General features: G+C 39.4%; 1 protein-coding gene across 1 annotated transcript; it reads left to right on the top strand.

The window, feature by feature from the left end:
• Positions 1-3,969: 3,969 nt before the first annotated feature.
• Positions 3,970-19,443, top strand: METAP1 (methionyl aminopeptidase 1; the record flags this gene model as incomplete). The annotated part of the gene is made up of 10 exons (XM_010192576.1): positions 3,970-4,021; positions 6,249-6,361; positions 7,598-7,658; positions 8,824-8,915; positions 9,587-9,670; positions 11,153-11,291; positions 14,101-14,232; positions 16,470-16,613; positions 18,903-18,968; positions 19,134-19,443. Coding segments are annotated over 10 exons (1,044 nt in total), but the record flags the coding sequence as incomplete, so codon positions are not given.
• Between the last annotated feature and the right edge of the window lie 985 nt (positions 19,444-20,428).

Here is a 20,428-nt window from a genome sequence, read left to right as displayed (position 1 = left end):
GTCAGTGAGTGTGCCTTGAATTCTGTGTCGTGCCTGCGCAGCTCCCTGTGCATGGGTACCTTGTTTAAAGTTAGTTTGATTATGTCCGTGCTTTACAGAGGCTTGCAGTATTGTTATATCCTGATCTTGGTTGATTTAGCACCCTTTTCTCCTCTGGAATTTGAAGTTGGCTGTGCTCTTCTGCCTCTTAATCAGGTTGCATGAATACTTGAGCCAAAAGAATAAGCTCCCTGTTATTACTGTAAAGATGGCCATAAACACAGGGGGGAAAAGTCCTTGCTAAGTAGCTCAATAACTGTTTTAAAGGGTTTTGTTTTGTTCTTTCAATGGCTGATTAAAAAAATCCTGAGGCATTTGGTAATGATCATTGTGTTCACAGTGAAAATGCACTCTGCTGTAAAGCAAATTCTGCAGTGCTGCATGATTCTGTCAATATTTCAGCCAGTAAATAGATGCTGGGCCGAGTCTTTAAGGTAAAAATCATTTAGGGAAATAACACGGCTTCAGAGAGGAATCCTTCTAGATCGTGGTGTGTCTGTGCTTTTGGCTACCTTTTGGAAAATGCCCAAGTTCAGGTGAACGCTGGGTTGAGTTTGTCTCTAAACACAGAATCCATGGGGCTGGCTTAAGAACGGCTCAGAGCCAGAAATAATGTTAAAGGTTTAAATGTGTTGACAACCTCTGCCTAAAAATCACAGTTGTAGTTTTCTTCCTGGTAGGGTAGTTGTACTCAAGATTGCTCTAAATAAATTAAGGATTACCCCTCCGCCCCCTGCCTTTTTTTGTCATACATTTGGCCTCTCTTCTTGTACAGCCCTCTTTGGTGCGTCCAAGTCTGTCTTGTCTGCTATATAAAAAAAGCATGCAGTAAAAAGAAAAATGCTTTAGGTGAGAGGGGTGAGGGTATTAATATCAGACACAGTAACAGGTAACATAATGTTTGAAATGAATCCGGGAAGTCTTCCAATAAACTTGAAGCCAAATTCATACTACTCTTGTGTGTTTTCCCCCTGGAGCGAATTAATGTTTTCAAATTGAGCCATGCAGGGTCATGTGTTCCTTTTTCAACTGCATCAGGAAAAAAACATTTCTTTAATTTCTTTATTTTAATATTAAAAATCACCTTGGACCTTTCTTTTTTTCCTGGATTTTGTTTGTTTAATAATTGAAAATTTTCTGTCCTGATCTGTGCATGGCATAGGAATATGGAGGAGTGATTAGAGGCAGGACTCATGATGGGAAGATTGAAGTAAATGTCTTGAAAGAAAGCTAAGAGGCAAAGGCTCGGCGAAAAGCATGATTTTATCCAGAAAATTCTCCAGAAAGTGGCCCAGATGGAGAGAAAGAGTGGCTTTCTTCCATGGCTTGTCAGGAAGGCTGCTCCAGAGAAGGTGAGGGTGTTTGCGGTGGCACATTGGTGGTGCTTTGTCGCCAGAGCCACGATTCCCCAACCTGGGGGATGGCAGCTGCCATAATTTTATCAGGAATTGCCAAGGAGAAGCTCTGCAGGCATGTGCAATGTAGTGCTCGTGCAGTCATTTGTTGAATATAAATAGTTTGTGTGTACCCGCTAAGTCCAGTGCTTGCAGGAAGCATATGACTGATCCTACACAGAATACATGGGCTGTAGGTGGATGCGCAGCGTATCCTTTGGGTGCCTTCCAGAAGTGTCAGACCGAGGCAGAGATATTCATTGATTGTGCGCTGCCTGCACTTACAAAAATGCCTCAGAGGTGCTGTGTGTCCTTGGTGCCGTGGTTCAGTGTGCGTTCAGTGCACAGGTCTGGGGTGTCCCTGTAGTTGTCCTGACGGAGCTGCTGTTCCTCTGGAGGTAGAGGGCAAGCAGAAGCTGGGAAACATATTTGGGAAAACTCAGACATATGGTGGCCTTATGCAGGATCCTCTTAGGGCTTTTTTATAGCTGCAGGCAATAAGAAGCCGAAATGGAGCCTGTCAGGTTATGATGCTACCAGCAATGCGGTGTTTGCTTGATGTTTTCTGTTTATGGGCCAGCAGAGAGGAAAGACTGTTGGTGCTGGAGAAAGGAACAGCATGGAAGGATACGCCCCAAAATTTCATGGGGAAGAAGGGAATGAACTGCAACCAGTAATTTCCACAGCTGATGTATGTCTTCATTCCCCAAGTGCTCCTTTATATCCCAAGATGTGGATTGTAGATTTGCAGACTTAGTAGCTGCTCTAAGTCCTTAGTTGTATAATCCTTCTTCTTCTGCTTCAAAACAGAGGACTGGTGTTTAAGAGGGGATTAAAACCATACTGGTGCTTCTAGTGTCCTTGAAATAGGGTTTTTAGGGGAAATGAGGGAAATGGCACACATTTCACAGAATCACAGAATCACAGAACGTTAGGGATTGGAAGGGACCTCAAAAGATCATCCAGTCCAATCCCCCTGCCGGAGCAGGAACACCTAGATGAGGTTGCACAGGAAGGCGTCCAGGCGGGTTTTGAATGTCTCCAGAGAAGGAGACTCCACAACCTCTCTGGGCAGCCTGGTCCAGTGCTCTGTCACCCTCACTGAGAAGAAGTTTCTTCTCAAATTTAAGTGGAACCTCCTGTCTTCCCGTTTGTGTCCGTTACCCCTTGTCTTATCATTGTTTGTCACTGAGAAGAGCCTGGCTCCATCCTCGTGACACTCACCCTTTAAATATTTATCAACATGAATGAGGTCTCCCCTCAGTCTCCTCTTCTGCAAACTAAAGAGACCCAGCTCCCTCAGCCGCTCCTCATAAGGGAGATGCTCCACTCCCTTGATCATCTTTGTACATAGGCATACTTGTGCGCCACTTTACTGTGATCTTGCGGATACAGTTTGGTAACTACTGGTTGTGAGACAACGAGAAAATGAGAAGATGGCTCTACAGGAGCAGGCAGGTAAAGACTGCTCAACAGCAACGGTGAAGCGGGGGTAGAATATTACACAGCAGACTTAGTTTACAGATCTGTTGTTTTGGACTGGTTGAGTGTTGTGTACATTGGGTTGAATCAGTTGGCTCTGGGTGGTAGTTTTACAGTGATGATTCAGCATTGGTATTGTCTTTCCTTATAAAGGAAAACAGTTTGCTTCCTGCCTCTTTCTTCAGAAATTCGGCTGTTATTGTAAATGATTGGAATTAGCTGTTTCCTAATGGTTGTTTTGAGTGCACATAGCCATTGAATTAGACTTTCTGCTACAAAACCAAGTAATTTCCTAATTAGCACCTTAAAGGATCACCTTTAATGCCACCTTCTGCAGCTTTTCTACTTAAGTCTCTCCTTTTTCCATGTCTTTCCTTCATCTTAGTCTTTATTTATTCTTCCCCAGCTGCCAGCCATTTCCATCTGCCCCATTGCTGGTCACAAGAACTGCTCTGTACTTTCTTGGGAAGACAAGAACAAGACACGCTCCTTCTTCACATTCACTCTTTCACTGATTTCCATTTCAACTTTTTTTTCCCTATTTCCATGCAGTAGCCCTCACTTCCCTCCCCGCTTTAATCTCCTTAATTTGTTCCCCTGTGATGGTGCTGACTGGCCCCTGCAGAGAGGACACAATTAGCAGCAGGAGGTGGCTGCTTGCGGGAGCCGAGGGAGGCCCGTCCTTCGTCCTTCGCACTGCAGTGCCGTGAGATCTGGTGTGGAGATAGAGATAGGAGCTCTTCTGCTCTGTTTCCACAAACAGCGAAGTGCTTCAGCCAACCTGGAGCAACTGTGGCGTTTAGTTACTCATTGAAAAGATAAAGGGACAATGTTTACTAGATAGATCACTGTGTTTCACTGTGGTGAGTGTGTCTGTTTGGCTGTGCTTTCTGTCTCTTGATTGTAGTATTTTCTGTTGTTCAGACTAGCAGTTACTGCAGGTTAATAAAATCCATCTTTTAAAATATGGTTGCTTCTGTGTTTTGTGGGGATGGCACGTCTCTCCTGGATAATGCTACTTAACAATACATATGATTCTTGTTTGCAATTCTAGGAATGCTTTAAGGGAAGCTGGGCCACTCACAAGTTACTACATAAGAAAGCAAGTAAGTATGGGCTTTTAAAAATCCATTTTAATATTGTGTTGATTTTTATTTTTGTCCTGTGCAGCCAGCTGTAGATGGCCCTGCTTGCACAGGTCCTTTCCAACCTCAGCTGCTCTGTGGTTCTGCATTGATAAGAACAGTGTGGATTTTTCCAAGATATCTGGCACTGGTTTCCACATATCTGAAATTTTGTCCCGTTCCTGGTAATGTACAGATCCACGTAAAATTTCAGAGACAGTGGTACAGAAGCCTCTGTTCCCATTTCTGTTTGTACAAAGCGTTCCTTGTGCCACATTGTCAGGTACATGAACCGAGAAAGAGGGATGCTGAGGTAGAGGGCAAGGAGAATAATAAATCAAAGTTACAAGGCATTGCCAGGCTTGTTCCATCATAGCATTTTGATGTCTGATGTAGTAAAAGGCAGGAAAATGGAAAAGGTTCCTGTGAAGTCTGTGTGATTAGACACTTGCTGGAATGCAAGTGAGCCAGAGTGCAGCTGTTCTGTGCATTGGGGGTGTGTTGCTTTGGGGGAAATTTAAAAAAAAAAAAGAGGAAAATGCTTTTGGGCGCTGATGCGGCCATTGGTACGAGGATGTATTGTAGCTAGGATCTTGCTGAGTTTAGTTGAAGGCAGTAAGAGTATTTGTATGCCTTAGTTACTGCTGGTAGCTCTGGCACAGAAATACTGGTAGATTCTCCCTTACGTGAGTAGTAAAAATAAGCCATGAGTTTAGAACCAAAGAAACAAAAAGAGCAAACCCCACTTCTGCCTGCTTGGCCTCTTCCCCTCCATCCCTCCTACCCAACTGCATCAAGCCCTGCTTAAAAGTGAGGTGGGATTAAAAAGTAAGTGGCATGGCAGAAAGTCAAATCTTCAGGTCATTTCCCTCCTCCTTTCCTAAAACCCAATAAAACTCGTTTTTCAGTGATAAGTGTTACATGGTAAATAGGTTGGGGTAGCACAGACAATTACAAATGTTTTCCCCCTTTCTGCCTTCCCAGTGTAAGGGTCTTATGGTTCACACTTGCATTCTGTATCCTGTTACTTTATACCTGCATGAATATACAGTTGTCTTTGTTAGTGCTTCTTGTAATTCTCTGGTGCAGTCCTCTAATGCTGCTGTTTATCTGGCAGTGAACTTTTTTATGATACCACTAAATTCGTGATCCTGTTGGCTTCCTGGATAACTGCTGACCTCAAGCTGAGCAGCCCTGGTTCTGATGTCCCTCAAGTCCTCAGTGCAACAAACTACTGAAGCATGTCAAGAGAATCTAAAATATTGCTTCATTAAATCTTTGGATTTTTAAACTGTGACTTCTCAGTGGTTTATCTGAACTGAATGTGATATGAGCAGATGGCTCAGATGTCAGCCACAGAGACTGAGGAGCTCACGTTAAGGCTTACTATGGCAGACCTTTTGCTGTCTTTTCCCTCTTGTGAGATATAAAAAGAGAAAACAAGCTTAAGTTATCGGGCTGTGAGTTAAACATTAATGCTAACATGCTCTTTCTTAACCCTTGCCTCCTCTTTCCGAGTAAATATTTTTCCTTTTGTTCATGCTCACGACCTACTTACTTCAGTCCTTTATGGAAACACCCTCAGTCTGTCCTGTTAGGACTGTGTTATTTGTGAATGAAGTCAGTCACAGGACCACATCAGACACCAGTTTCACAAGGTTAAGAGAAGTGGCAGCACCCTCACTCTTTGCATTACATCTGGAGAGGCAGCAGGCTCCATGTATTGAAACCAGGAGTTGGATACCCTCCTTCCCACCCCAGATAATTTCTGTCACTGAATACTAAGAGAAATCACAGGAAACATTCATCTACAGCCCAAGAGCATCAGTTGAAGGGATAGTGAGTGTTTCTGTAGAAATATGCTTTTTCCCAAAATGAGAACAAGCACAGAACTATGTTTTAGAACCTCAAATGAAGAGCAGCTTAAATAATCACTACACAGCCTTTGTGGATTCAGTACTGCTGTCCTCACACTCCTCAGTTTGCTGTTGAGTAAAGATAGAGTTGGCAGGATGTGAATTTTGAATGTGAAAAAAACTTAAGGGCAGTACAAAAATGGTAACTGCTACTTGCACTTTCATATACCAGTATCTAAAATGCCAGAAGGAGTCAAATCAAGACACACATATTTCTAGGTCACTTTCTGCCCTCCACAGTAGGACTGATTTTTCTGCTGCAATTTTTTTTTTCCTTATTTTTGTCTTTTCAGAAGATGAAAAAGCAAAGCGTGAAGTTTCCTCCTGGACCCTGGAAGGTGACATTAATACAAATCCCTGGTCTGGCTATCGATATACCGGTAAACTCAGGCCACACTATCCACTGGTAAGCAGTAGGTGCTATTCTGCACTCCAGTGCTGCTACATCCTGTAGCAACTAATGGACCTGTCCTGACCCGGTTACCTCCCACGTTTTAGCTGAGAGAGCTCTAGCTGCTTAAACATTCTGAACCTGATGGCAAGGACATGTATGACTGTGTCCTTCCTGTGGTTCGTTTTGATTTAACTTGATCTATCTCTTGTTATATTAAAAATCAAGGAAGTGATTCTCCTAGCTGTTTGCTGTTCTCACCAATGATGGAGCAGTCTGTTGCAGAAAAACTCAGGTGAACTAACTTAGAATTGAAATAAGTGGGTTTATATTATTTTATGTAAATTGTTTGAAATAACCCGATGAGTAAGCTGGTAAACAGCTCTGCTGAAAAAACAGAGGTTATAATAATCTCCAGCACAGCAATGGTGAAGAATGACTGAGGTCAGTCACATCTTCAGCTGTGAAAGGTGGGTTTAGAAGATGTCCTCAGTGTAGCTGCATTTTTAAATCGGTACAAGTTTGTACATGGAATAAGCCAAAGCTTTTACAGGAATAATGGCATTTTATTTACATGCGTCTTTTCTAATTGGCCTGTGCTAGAAATGCTGCCCCTGTGGCATCCTCTCCATAGCCTTCTCTGTCAGAGAATAGATTAACAGAGCCTGAGCCCACATGCATTTGCTACTGTAAATAGATGTAGAAAGGATTTTTGGTTTGGATATGTCACTGACCAAGCAATTCGGTAGTGTTATCGCTGAACATTGGCTTTTTTGTGTCATCTGCCTGGTGTAGGATGGATGCAAATTGAACTATAACAAGAAGTGCTCATGACTAGGGTGATGATTAGAAATAACAGTCTCGCTGATAGACACCAATAACCAGAGAGAGGAAGGATGTATTTGGAACCAGTGCATTTGCAGCCTGGAAGGAAGCAGAATAAACACTACAACGTAACGGGGATAATATGTCATAAAAACAGTTTCATTTAGTTGACACATAAAAGTTTGATTATTTACAAAGCTGTGAAGTTGGCTGTTAGAAGTTGTATAATATAAAAGCAATAAAGAGTAGCAGAATCTTTGAGAAATTAGAATTGGAAGTGTTTTGAAGTGTTTGCATATGTCACAACTTTTTCTAAGTGAAATTAGCAGTATTTCACTGTATTTAATTTTGCTGCATGAGTCTCTGGTTTTGTGACAGCAATAAGTATTCCTGCAAACTAACCGGCTTTGACTATGATTTATTTAGACGCCAACAAGACCTGTGCCAAGTTATATTCAGAGACCGGATTATGCTGATCACCCGCTAGGTAACGTGAAACAAATCACAGTTATGGAGTGTGATGTTTGCTTTATCTTTTTCTTTTAATTGAAAAGTCCTTAAAGTGCAAAGGAGATACTGGAGAAGGGAACCTCTTCTTTTATCTGTTCTTCTCGCACTGACTTACTGATTTTTCAGAAATAATGGTTACAAGTATTTTTTGGAAGTCCACAGTTTGCAACACATTATCTTTCAAAGGTGTTCAGGGAAGAAAGTAAAAAAAACAAAACAAAACAAAACAAAACAAACCCATACAAGTCCTGGTGCTGTGGACAACTTCATAGCAGTGAGTGAGTTGTCACGGGGGAATTCTGCTGAGCTGTTCTCAGTGACATCAGTGAATTTGTTGGAAACGTGTTACAAAATAACAAAACCAAACAACACTGCAGCAAGCAACTCCCCAAAGAAAACTTTATTCTGGTTATTTTTGCACACAGTGAGAAAATGTTCAAAATTACTTGCTTTTTGGTTGGTTTTGATATTTTCCCCTTTTTGTATTGGTAGTAGTGCTTTGCATTTTCCCCAAAAAGCTGCTATGAAGTCTGTTAGAATTATTTTTAAGTCTTCAGCCATTCTTTAGTTATTCTTTACAGAATGTAAATAATTCAACAATGCAAAATACTGTCTTGGGGAGTTGTTCAACTGTAAAACTGAGCTTGCACGGAATTTGTTAGGAATAATTTACATGTTTTCATGAGCTGATTATTGCAGTAGTATAACTAGGGATGTTCACAAGCTTATATAATCCTTTACGACTATCTTAGAATATTATTTATTACTGTTTATTATCTCCAAAGAAGTTAAAAGAAAAAAAGACTTTTCTATTAATAAAATAATTTCTGTGTAAATATGATTTTTAAGGTTGCGTTTTGAATAACTTGGCATGAGGGTTTTATGCAATAAGTGAATGGGCATCCTGAGTACGTGTGGGCATTACAGTATTGTGGAAGGTCGATGAATTCAAATTAATCTGGATAATGATGCTAATGCTATGACTTGGTGGATTTTTTACTGTAGTCTATGGTGAGAAGGTATGTACTTTTATTGCCATTGGTAAGCTAAGTAAGTTCCTAGATTGGACAAGTGTAGCAGTCACTTCTCTAGATAACATTTATTTTTTCTTTTTTTAAATTCTCACCCTTTTTTCATTTCAGGAATGTCTGAATCAGAACAGGCTTTGAAAGGAACCTCTCAAATCAAAATACTCACATCTGAGGATATAGAAGGGATGCGAGTAGTGTGTAGGGTAAGGGAGTTTTGGTTTTATTTATGAAGTGCATTTATTTAAAAATGCATAGTGATTTTACCAGTTTGTGACAGCACACTTAAGAGTACAAACTTTCAAATCACTTGTGAGGACTGAGAAATAGTTTGCGAAATTTGCTACTGCTTTTTCTCTCCTTGTGACTTCCAATCCACAGTGAACTACTTTGCAAGCAGAAAGATGACTTACCAGCTTTCTTTGTCATTACTAGTGAGCTAATATGAGGCTGAAGCATTGTTACTATTAACAATATATTTTATAGTACATAAATGAGAACAGAACTTTTTCCTCTCCTAGAGTTAGTAAAAAATAAAAGCCAAAACAAAACAGAGTCCCATCCCTAAGAATTTTTAAAGAAGAGCTGTTTAATTATAGTCACTTCCTTGTGCATAAAGTCAAGCTTTGAAATGTATTTAGGTAGTCTGATTTAAGTTTATGGTATTCAAGGAAATTGTGGTCCAAATCTTGAGTATTTTCAAATCTCACAGCAGTGGCTTAGTAATATAACCTGTAGACATCTCAAAGTCTTTCTAGACTCCAGGTCTACCCAGCTTTCCTAGCAATCTCGGTGTAGCGGTAGAAATTGGGTTTGTTGATCTTCTAGGGAGTAGTCCTGGTCTTGTTTTAAATAAATATTTTGGGTGTTTTTGCAGCTTGCTAGAGAAGTATTGGATGTTGCTGCCATGATGGTGAAAGCAGGTGTAACTACTGAAGAAATCGATCATGCTGTCCATTTAGTAAGGTTACTTTATTGTTCTTCTGGTGTTTATGGATGCTTTCTTCTATTTTTGAATGTTGTGTGATTTTCTCTGTTGTTTAACGAAGTCCTTTTCTTTATTTTGAACTGCTTCCCAATTCTCAGGTAGTGCAGATGTTAGAAATAAGTTACAGCACAGTGGTAGATTCAAAATGCGTGAGGAACTCCTAGGTGCCTCTATATCAGCTCCTTCAGTGATTTCCAGCTTCAAAGTCCCTCTTACACCTCCTTAACATCATATAGTTTTCTTTCTTCTAAATCCTTTTTGCTCCACAGATACCATTATATAAAGAACATCATATGTAGGCCACGGACTTTTTGTGTTCTGTGGTGTTGGTTAAGATGCACAGAGGAGAAAGTTTAATTATTTATGATTGGGAGTCAGAGCTGAAGAGCCTGAGAGAGAATTGAAACGTTTGATGCAGTCAGGCAAACTAAAGCCACAATCCAGCGAAGTATTTGAAATACACACTCAAGTATTTCCTGGCTTAACTATTCATTGATGCTTCAATTGTGTAATTTTTATTTGCTGCCTTCTCTATAAGGCACGTAAACTGATAATTGAGGATACTTGTGTGCACTGTAGGGAGGGCAGCGATTTTGGTATAGTTAAATTTGTTAGAGAGCTTTCTGGTTGCTGTTCTTTTTATCTGCGTTTGCAGCTGTTGAGCCAAGATTGTAAGGAGCTTACTCTGGTTTGATGAGGCCAGAGGTTTCTGTTGAACTGCATTAAACACTAAATTATTTGCATACGCATAATGTCCAGTGTGAACAACTAAAGGATGTTATACCTCCTCAGCAGTTTTTGCAAACTTCTGCATGGCAGACTGGTGATACTGGCTGATATCCCTGATTGGTACTTTGCTGTCTTAAAACAATATTATTTTAAAAAATTAAAAATGTTAACACAGTATTGTTTTTTCCAGAATTGCTTAGTATGTCACATACTTACATATGCAAACATAAACAAACTGTATTTAAAATGTATATGTCAGTTTTGCAAAAATCCCAAAAAGGTTATTAGGGTGAGTGCAAAGGAAGCAGCTTAAGGTTTTAAAGCTGGGGGTGAAGGAGTGGTGCTACATGCTGTTTTGTCTGGCTTGTGTCTTTTGCATAAATGCTTAAAAGTCTTAGACCAAGTGCTTAAAAATAGTAATTGAAAATGGCTGGGGTTTTTAACCAAATACATATTGCCATACATTGTTTCAAACCTGGGTGTTTCAGCATTGGTAGTTGAACAGAAAAATGAGTAGAAACAAAATTAAAGTAGCTTTACTTTCTTCCTGGTAAGAAATGCAAAGCGTAACACAGTACCATAATGCCAAAAAATGCTTGAAGAATCTTATTTTCAAGAGTCACTGCTTTTCAGCCTATCATTCTTAGCGTAAAGCTGCTGTGCATACGTTTTTTTCTCTGGACAGAACTTACTAATGTAAAGTATAAATTGTCTTTTCTAAATTAGGCTTGTATTGCAAGGAATTGCTATCCTTCCCCTCTGAATTATTATAATTTCCCTAAGTCGTGCTGTACATCAGTGAATGAAGTGATCTGTCATGGTATTCCCGACAGGAGGCCATTGCAGGAGGGAGACATTGTTAATGGTAAGTGCTATGAAAATTAACCTTCAGCATTTCTACCTTCTCTCTGGTTAAACCATGCAGTAAGGTGAGGTTTCACAAGCTGGCAACACGATTGGAATAGCTTCTTAAAAGAGGCTTTTGTTCTCATTCACTATGTGTAACTTCTGTTCTTTACATATTTAAATTAATAAGTTTATTTCAAAAGTTTGGTCCACTGTAAGAGTTTTATAATTCTTCTGCCCTGGTCTGTGCATTAGTATAGTGCCCAAGTGTTCTACCTGTGGGCTAGTTTCCAGTTGTTCCAGACTGTATAAACAGTGAATAAAATGTATATTGAATTACTCAACTGGATTAGCTCTGTGTGAGTTCTTAATTGGATGGCTCTAGATCCTTAAGATTTTGCTAGGGACATGACAATTATGGTGGCTGTCAAGGTTCCTAATAGTGGGGCATTGTATAGATGCATATTAAAAAACATAAGTATTTTTTGAGTATCTTGCAGCCTAACAGTACCAGCTGCTTTTTATTCACGGTACTCAAGGTACTTGTACCTTCTTGGGTAGTGAGGAATACTTTTATAAATTAATTTATTTTTTTTTCTTTTCTCATTCATTTCTTCTTGGTTTGGCAGTAAAAATTAATGACATTTGTACAAACATTTGCACCTTTGTTTATTGCATTGGTTTGCTTTTCTCTTAGCCATGAATAAGCGTATCCTAAGGTTTAGCCTACCTCCAGAAGCAGGTTGGAATCTTTTTGTCACATATTGGTATCTATTAACATGCAGTAATAGCTCCTAAGTCTACAGCTCACTGCTGTGGATATCAGCCTTTTCAGAACAAGCCTCGCAATTGCTGCCCCCCTCTAGATCAGGTTTGGTCAGGCTGATAGCTCTGCGCTGTAGCGTACTTGGAACCATTTTGTGAAAGCTACTTTATCTTTTCTTAATTTCCAAGGTGATGCCTTTGCACAGCTTTCTCTTGTTGCCAACTTTTCTGACGTTGCTGGAGCCCAAACTATGAAGCCCCATTAAACTTATGGGGTTGTGGCTCCATCTACACGGTGCTTTACCACTCCACCATTTGTGTGCCAAGGCTGTACCTCAGCACTAAAAAACACCTTTTATAAGAGGGTTTAGTCATACCTTTGTTCTCATCCCTGCCCTGACTGCACTTGCCCAAGCCTTGAGCCTTCTGCTTTGTTTTGATGAGGAAGAACAAGTTTACTCTTTTGTAGCTGGGTAGATCTTGTTACAGAACGGTGCACGTTTTGTGGAGTGAACGTGCATTCCCAATTTTCTTAAAAGGCTTCCAAGTCTTGCAGGCTTCCTTTTGGTAAGGCAGTGGCTCAAAAGTCTCTTTAAAAGGAGGAACAAAACAGGGTACAAAGGAGGAGATAGAAAATAGGAGGGAATGTGCCCAGTGAACAATGGAGGACAGTGCCCATCTTTCTCTTTACTAAAATCTTTTTAGCCTGCTGGAAGCAAAAGGCGGCCATGTCAGAGTCCAAAACAGAAAATCTTGTAATTACACAGCTTGTAGAGATGGCCTCTTTGCAGCAGGCAGTCTGGACACTGCTAAGGAGCTCTGATACACAGTTCGTAAGAAACTTAGCTGGATAAGTTACCAGGGTGCTGGTTTCTATACAGTCCTGTTGGTACATTAGACCTACCAGACTATTGACCAAGTCTGTTAAACACAGAAGTACCCAGTCTACCACAAGAAGTCAACTTGGTTTGTAAATCTAGAAGATTTTGCATGTGTTTACTATATATAATGACTGTATGATGTCAAGTCTTAATTTTTTACTTGTCTGCTATGAGACAGGATACGAGAATAGATGACAGCCATGTCTAAACTGGTAGGACTGTTCACGTATTTTATAAAAGGACTGTTTGCAACAAGCATCTTGTATGGATGTTCTTAATCCAAAATAGCGTGTCTTTTTTTTTTAATGTGTTAAACTAAAAAAGAGATTTTTTTTTTCCCCTCATTAAAGCTGCTTATGCTGCTATTTTCCAAGAATGAGTCATATCACTTTTAGTTTACAACTGACTTTATACACAAAGCAAACAAGTTAGAGTTTTGCTGCAACATAATTCTAAACTCATGTGTTCTTCTAAACCTTGGTTGTTTAAGCCATGCCCTTCTCATTCTTGCTGTTTGCCTGATGCTAAATGTTTCAATGCTTTCATTTAAAAGAAAAAAGAAAAAGTAATTTGCTGTATTTTTCTTAGTCAGGAATACTATTGAAAAGTTGCTGTGTATTTAATGTTCAAGAAATTTTACCTTTTGGGCTGGAAGCAAAGGGTTTTGGCACTACAGTTTTTGCAGAGATGTGACTTATTACTCTAAACATGCATAGAAATTACTGAAGGTAAAATATGGGTTAAAACATGATTGCGCACCATTTAAAATTTAATTTCTCCTTACTAGTGCTGGAATTAATTCTAAGAAAATATTTTAACCAGGTAAATAGCAATGGAGCTAAGAGCTTCTCTTTCCTGTTTTTATATTTACCTAGAAAACCAATCATAACGTTGCCGTGTCTATGTTGCATTCATGTGGTGGTCTTTGTCTTCCTTTTTAAATTGAGCTGTTGGCCAGTGAAACACTATGTTATTGATTTGAATCTATAGAATCTACAGGATAAGTATGAGAGAATTGATACTGTTGGAAGAGTTTACATCTGGAATTCTTCCAAAGTAATCTTCTAACTTCACAATTACAATACTACATTTTTAAATGTGTGTGTTGTCCTTTCACAAGTCAAGAGACAAGAAGTGACAAATAAAGCACTAATATTACAACATGTTTGATATTCCTTGCAGTGGATATTACTGTCTATCGCAATGGCTACCATGGAGATCTGAACGAGACGTTTTATGTTGGAGAAGTTGATGAGGGTGCAAGGAGGCTTGTCCAAACAACCTATGAGTGCCTAATGCAAGCCATCGATGCAGGTAAACCCTTTGGCTGAGCCCTGAAGCATGGTTTTGGCTCTAAAAAGTGAGTGCTCATATTTGCTGTTACTTCGGAGTGACTTCTGTTGTAAAACAGAAGTGTTAGTGTGTGTCACCAGCACATGGTGGATATTGTGTAAATACAGTGATTCTTCAAATGGCACACTTCTGTGGGTGGTGGTTGCAACTTTTATTTGAAATGTTGACAAGGAAAACGTAACTGAGGATGAGCTGATCCACGTGGGATGATATTTACATGGAAACGGCCTTTTTGGACTGTTAGTTACATGAATAACATGTTCTTGATCTGACTGGTTTAGAGAACATGAAGAACAAAGTGTGTTTTGGAAAACCAAAGTGTGGCTTCCTACTTCTAGAATTTGTATGGTGTTGCACAATGAACTGATAAGGTAAAAAAACCACTGTTTGAACACTTAAACGTATCTCTTTGCCCCTGCCAAACATGATGGTTATTTCATAAAGCTAATTACAAGCTCTTCATTTTTGAACTGTGGGAGTGTACCAGAGAAGACAGATCCATATCCTTCAGCACCCACAGAACTTTAATTATGTTCCCTATATATAACTCAGGACAGCTTCATTGAGACATACAATGAGATAGAAAGGTAGAAAATGTCACGTTCAGCTTCATTCACAAAGGAATACACTAAATTCTCTTAGACATACAAAGAAAAAAAACAACACAAAAATCTCCCAAGTTCCTGGAAATATTTCTGTTGTCTGCATCTTAAATACCCTGAAGCTTCTTAGAATCCCCAATAAAATTTACTCATTTTATGGCCTCTACAGACTGAAGTTTAAGGTGCTATATGAAGGCTTTTTACACTTGCATTACTCAAAAGTAAATGAAAAAATAAAATTAACTTACTCTGGTTAATAACTTGGAGATAGCTTGCCAAGCTGAGAAGACAGAAATCCAGATGAATTATGTCTTGCATATGCGCTGTGTGATCAAGAAAATACTGCAGAGCTGAGCTGTGAAGAATATAGATTGCCTGTTTATGTGTGTACTGTTCTGATATGACCTCTTTGTTTTTCAGAGCTAAATCAGAGTAATGTTTACCTTTGCTTCTTTATTTTTATAGCAAATGTTACATATGTGGTCTCTTATCTTTCATATCCTGGCTTTGATCTGTGAACTATGACAGAAATTCACCTTTGTGTTCTTTATAATGAGATCTAAATTCTCAGTGTAACTTTACCAACATTCTGGATGCTGTAACAGGATTTAATGGGTTTCAGACACTTCCTGCTAGAAGGAATTTTAGCAGCAAGTGTCTCGCCTGTTACAAAAGGTTTCCTCTCCCCTGTTTAAATCATCATAATTTCTTGGCACTGGACCAGCAGAGGCATGCATGTTCCAGTTATCTAAATTTCTTGTTATTTTCTGTAAATTCAGCTTACTGATTTAAGGGTTGTATGTTGTGGTTTTTTTTACATTAGCAGAGAATTGAACTAAATGACTTGCTTCACATAAAGTTTTGGCTATGTATGTGAACGCTGCTTAAGATGGCTCTGCATAACCACACATCTGGCTCCTGAAGGAACAGCATATATTCAGGGAGTTGTGAATGAACTTGAAATAGTATTTACATTCTTTTCTCTTTTTAGTGGCTCAAGGTTGTTTTTGGAATGCATCTTAATCAGCTGATGGATGAGGCATTGTTACTTTTATGGTGGTATTACTCCCAGTACTCAAAGTGAATTTTCCATACTATTTTAATCTGTTTCAAACTCTTTTAAGGCTTCCTAAAAGGATTGTCAAAAAAGTTAGTTCTGCACATGAACATTATTGTTTAGTGAAATATTGCCACTAAAAATCTTGTTTAAGAGTAGAGAATAACAGTTCTGTCTTTTTTCCTTTCTCAGTCTTTCACATATAGTAATTTTTCCTTTTCATTTGTGTACGCTTTTCACATAATAGTGGAGAAATAAGTGTATATCCAAATATAGCTCATAAATTCAGTAAAAGAAGCACTGTAACTCTGGGTATGAGAAGTTGCCCATTACTTTGACCTTTGTTGTCTTGGATTACAAACTTCAGCACACTTTTAATGTATGAGCACTTACATTCCTGAAAGGAAGAAAGTTGTGTTCTTGCAAAGGAAGAGTTTCCTTCTTTCTTTCTCTTTTAGTGTGAATGGTGTTTGATGGTTAGCTATGGTGAAAGAAAGCTCTATGAATTTCCATCTCTCTCTCTCTCTCTAATTTTGCAGTAAAACCCGGCGTTCGGTACAGAGAACTGGGAAACATTATTCAGAAACACGCTCAGGCAAATGGATTTTCAGTGGTTCGGAGCTACTGTGGGCACGGAATCCATAAACTTTTCCATACAGCCCCTAATGTTCCGCATTATGCCAGTGAGTATTCCTTTCCTTTGGGTTGTGGTTTGCAATGCACCCCCAATTTACTGCTTGCTTATATTCAGTAAAGTAGCATGTGGCCTGACAGCCATCAAGTGAGCATTTTTGCACTTGCGAAATATTTTTTTCCTAAACTCTGGACCATAGCGTGCTTTATGAATCTAAATTAGGTGAATATATTATATACTGAGACAATCTGTGCCCCTACACTAATGGTTAGTGTTAGCTCTCATCTGTATGTGGTAAGTGCTCAATGTTTTTGCACAAATCCCCAATTAATCCTTCAGACATCCTTCTCTGATGTGAATAGGCAAATTTTTCTATCCTTGGAAGATCTAAGCAAAAACTTTCATTTCCAGATGTAAATAAAAGGCTTTTTGAATGGTATAGATGGGTGTTGTGCCTGAATCTGGACCGTGTTATGTTTTGTTTCATTTGAGTGTTGTGATCTGGTGTTCCTGAAAACTTCTTTGTAGTGTGTGGCAGAGGAGGAACGACGTTCCCCCACCACATTCTCAGCTTTATTTTTTGGAAATGATAGCATCCCCATGACAATTTTTGCTAGCAGAACTAAGAAACAGCATCTTCAGGCAAAGGAGAGAAGCTTAAGTACCAGTGGGCAACTAAGGGTAGAGCAAATATTATTAAACGGTGATAAACAGTTCACACCCAGGTCATTTATTATTAAATAGGACATTTATTTCCTGACGGATGCCTCCATCTTCCCATCTCCTAACAAGCTTTAACATAGGTTATAGTTACAGATTATAATCTAGCAATCGTGGATTTCATGTTGTCATCTCCCTAAATTATTTTTTCAGAGAAAGAGGAAAATCTATTAATCACAGGGTAGAAGGGTACCAATTCATGGTATTTACTTTGACATGTAAAATTAAGACAATTTGGACTCTCTGGAGATGGAGGGCATTTTATACAAATTAAAATGCAATCTAAGAAAAAGGAAATTTCTCTCTTTCCTGGCTTTTGGGACCTTTAAACTTTTTTTTTTCTTCATTGAGCCAAAATGTCTGTTCCCAAAAAGGAAGATGCTGGGGTTTATTCACAGCAAAAGCGAAGTTGAAGACCTGAGGGACTTAAAGCCACTTGGAGGAAAAAAAGAAGAAAGTTGGTGCTTATTTTTGTCTCACTATGAAAGGATTTAAAAACAAAAAGCTCATCTTATAAGCCTTTGAATTATTTAACAAAATCATGAAAACTACAGGGAATAAAGGACTAAATTTGTTCAGATGCAGACAACCAGAAACTTGAATGTGAGTGTTGAGAGTGAGAAATACCAGCAGATTATGGAGATAGAGGCAAGACTGGTTTAAGTAAAATAAGATGTTCTGGTTGCTGTGTTTCAGCTTGAGATTTTTAAAGCATTTAGGTGATTCAGATGATTTAATAGATTTACACAGGTCAAGTGGACTGGGGGATGAGGAATCTATCTAAGAATTGACACAAGTTGTGTACAGCAGCGAAGTAGCTTGGAGGTCAGGGTTCCTGTGCAATGCTGGAGTCTGCTCCAGCTCTCACGTGCTGGGCTGACCCAGGTCTAAGCTGCTCTGCTCTTGAAGGGGAAACAGGGCAGAGGAAAAGGGCTGAAGCCTTTCCTCAGTCCAGCTACACACCTAGAGATGTGCTGTGCTTCCACATAAACATTTTTGGTGTATATGGCATCAAAAAGTTTGTGTTATTATTCTGGATGCTTTGAAATTATCTACCTTTTATGTTAGCTAAAGAAATACAGCATTATCACCCTGACACTACTATGGACTCATTACCCAGAGTAATGAGGAGGACAATCTGTCTTCCGTAAATGGAATCACTGGGTTCCTTAACCACTATCATGTTTTGACGATTTATTGGAGCTAATGGTTCAGTGGGAAAAGATTAAGAGGTTTGAAGCCTTCTCTGATTATCTTTAAGTGCTTCTTATTTCTATTGATTTTTTAATGATGTTTTTCGTCATAGAAGTCTGCAGAAATTCCTGTGTTAAATTTGTTCAGTGTTTTTATAGAACTCTAGAGTTGAACTCCAGTTGTTGGAGGGAAAGACAGCAATTAATATCAAGCTCCTTGAGTAAGTACTGCAGTATAGGAGGAAGGGGAAAAGGAAAGAAATAGGAAATCTTAATATAGAATTAAAAATGGACAAGTGAATGGGTCATCTCTGAAGGGCTTTTATGACTTTACAGTATCCCTGCTGTATTCTTTTAGAACAAGGATTCATTCATTTACTAAGATGGGATCACTATGTCTAACTTGAGTGTTTATTTTATTGCAGAAAATAAGGCAGTTGGAGTCATGAAGCCAGGTCATGTATTTACAATTGAACCAATGATTTGTGAAGGTGAGCAATTCAGCAATAAAATGGTTACTTGTGTCTGTTATTAAGTAGTGATGGAGTAGCATGCTGGCTCTGTTCTCTGTTTAGTTGATAGATTTTTCATTTATCTTTGGGGAACTGGTTTCTCTTACTTAAAAACAGTGAAAAAGTCATCATCTGTGTTTTTAGGTGGTTGGCAAGATGAAACATGGCCCGATGGTTGGACTGCAGTGACCAGAGATGGGAAGCGATCTGCCCAGTTTGAACACACTCTGCTGGTCACCGATACAGGCTGTGAGATCTTGACACAGCGGCTGGATAGCACTCGTCCCCATTTCATGTCCCAGTGATAGTCTGGACTGAGCAGGTGGATCTGAATCATACGTATATTTTTTTTTTTGTCTCTGTACTACACATTTTTTTAAGAGTACAGAATAGAGAGATTTCACCATTTACTTGTTCTCAGTGATTGTAGATAAGAGGAATATCTTGAAGAACCTGACCTAATGTCTGGAAAAGCAGAGAATTTAAAGAATTTCCTGCTTTCCTCCTACCTACAACACTCATGCTGTATTTTTCTTCTATCTTCCTTTATCTCTGTAGCACCTTTCTTCCAATTCGACCCACAATTGCTTCTGTGGCTGCCATGACACTAGCTAGAAAAGTGTGGGTAACCTTTCCCACTGGGACTTGAGATTTTGGGATCCAGGTTTTTTTCACCACTTCAGTGTGCCCCGTCTCTCTTGGTATGTGAGCGGCACCTGAGATTTTAAGCGTTTCTAGTTCCAAAGACCTGCTCCTGCTTCTGCAGATACTGTTCTAATGGGCTGGGCCTTGTTTGTTTATCAGTTGAGAAGGGGGCAGAAGGGAGAAGGACATGCATGTTGCCAAGAATAGGCTACCCTCACCTTTAATCTTGTCCTCATCTCTCCTCTCTGCTGATGGCTTCTGTGGTGATTTGGACTGTAGGTGACACACTGTGTTAACAGCAAGACTTGTTTCTCTTGCTGGAGATTTGATAGCATGGGCTTCCTACAGGGGAAAATGGATAAATTCTGTCTTATATGCAGCTTCCTGGAATAAGCTGCTTCTCAGTGAAGCAGTGTTTGCAGGCAGTCTCTTGCTCCTAAAGCTTGGTGAAGCTGATCTATCAGATGTGCCTAGGGAAAGGGATGAAACACGAACCAAAAAGACCCCACGATTCGTGGGATCCCTGCCCATGTGTGTTAACTGTGGGGCATTTTTTAAAGGTACATCCACAGCAGCGGCGGGGCATTGGATTTGCAAGACTTGCAGTGAAATGAGTACGTATCTCAAAATAAGTCTGAGTGTGAGAAAATGAAACAGCTTCAATTCTGTATTCATTTTCTTTTGGTAATTTTTAAACAGGTCATTTCCCCCTCCCCCTCAGTTAAGCAAGTTTCAGCCTTTTGGAAAGTCTTAGTTAGCGGGGCAGCTATGAAAACGGATTGTTTTCGCTCAGA

The sequence above is a fragment of the Mesitornis unicolor genome, unplaced genomic scaffold, assembly GCF_000695765.1.
Source record: "Mesitornis unicolor isolate BGI_N332 unplaced genomic scaffold, ASM69576v1 scaffold38909, whole genome shotgun sequence".
In the NCBI taxonomy this organism is placed as follows: Eukaryota; Metazoa; Chordata; class Aves; order Mesitornithiformes; family Mesitornithidae; genus Mesitornis; species Mesitornis unicolor.
The sequence above is the reverse complement of the archived record's forward strand: the minus strand, read 5'-3'. Positions and strand labels throughout refer to the sequence as shown.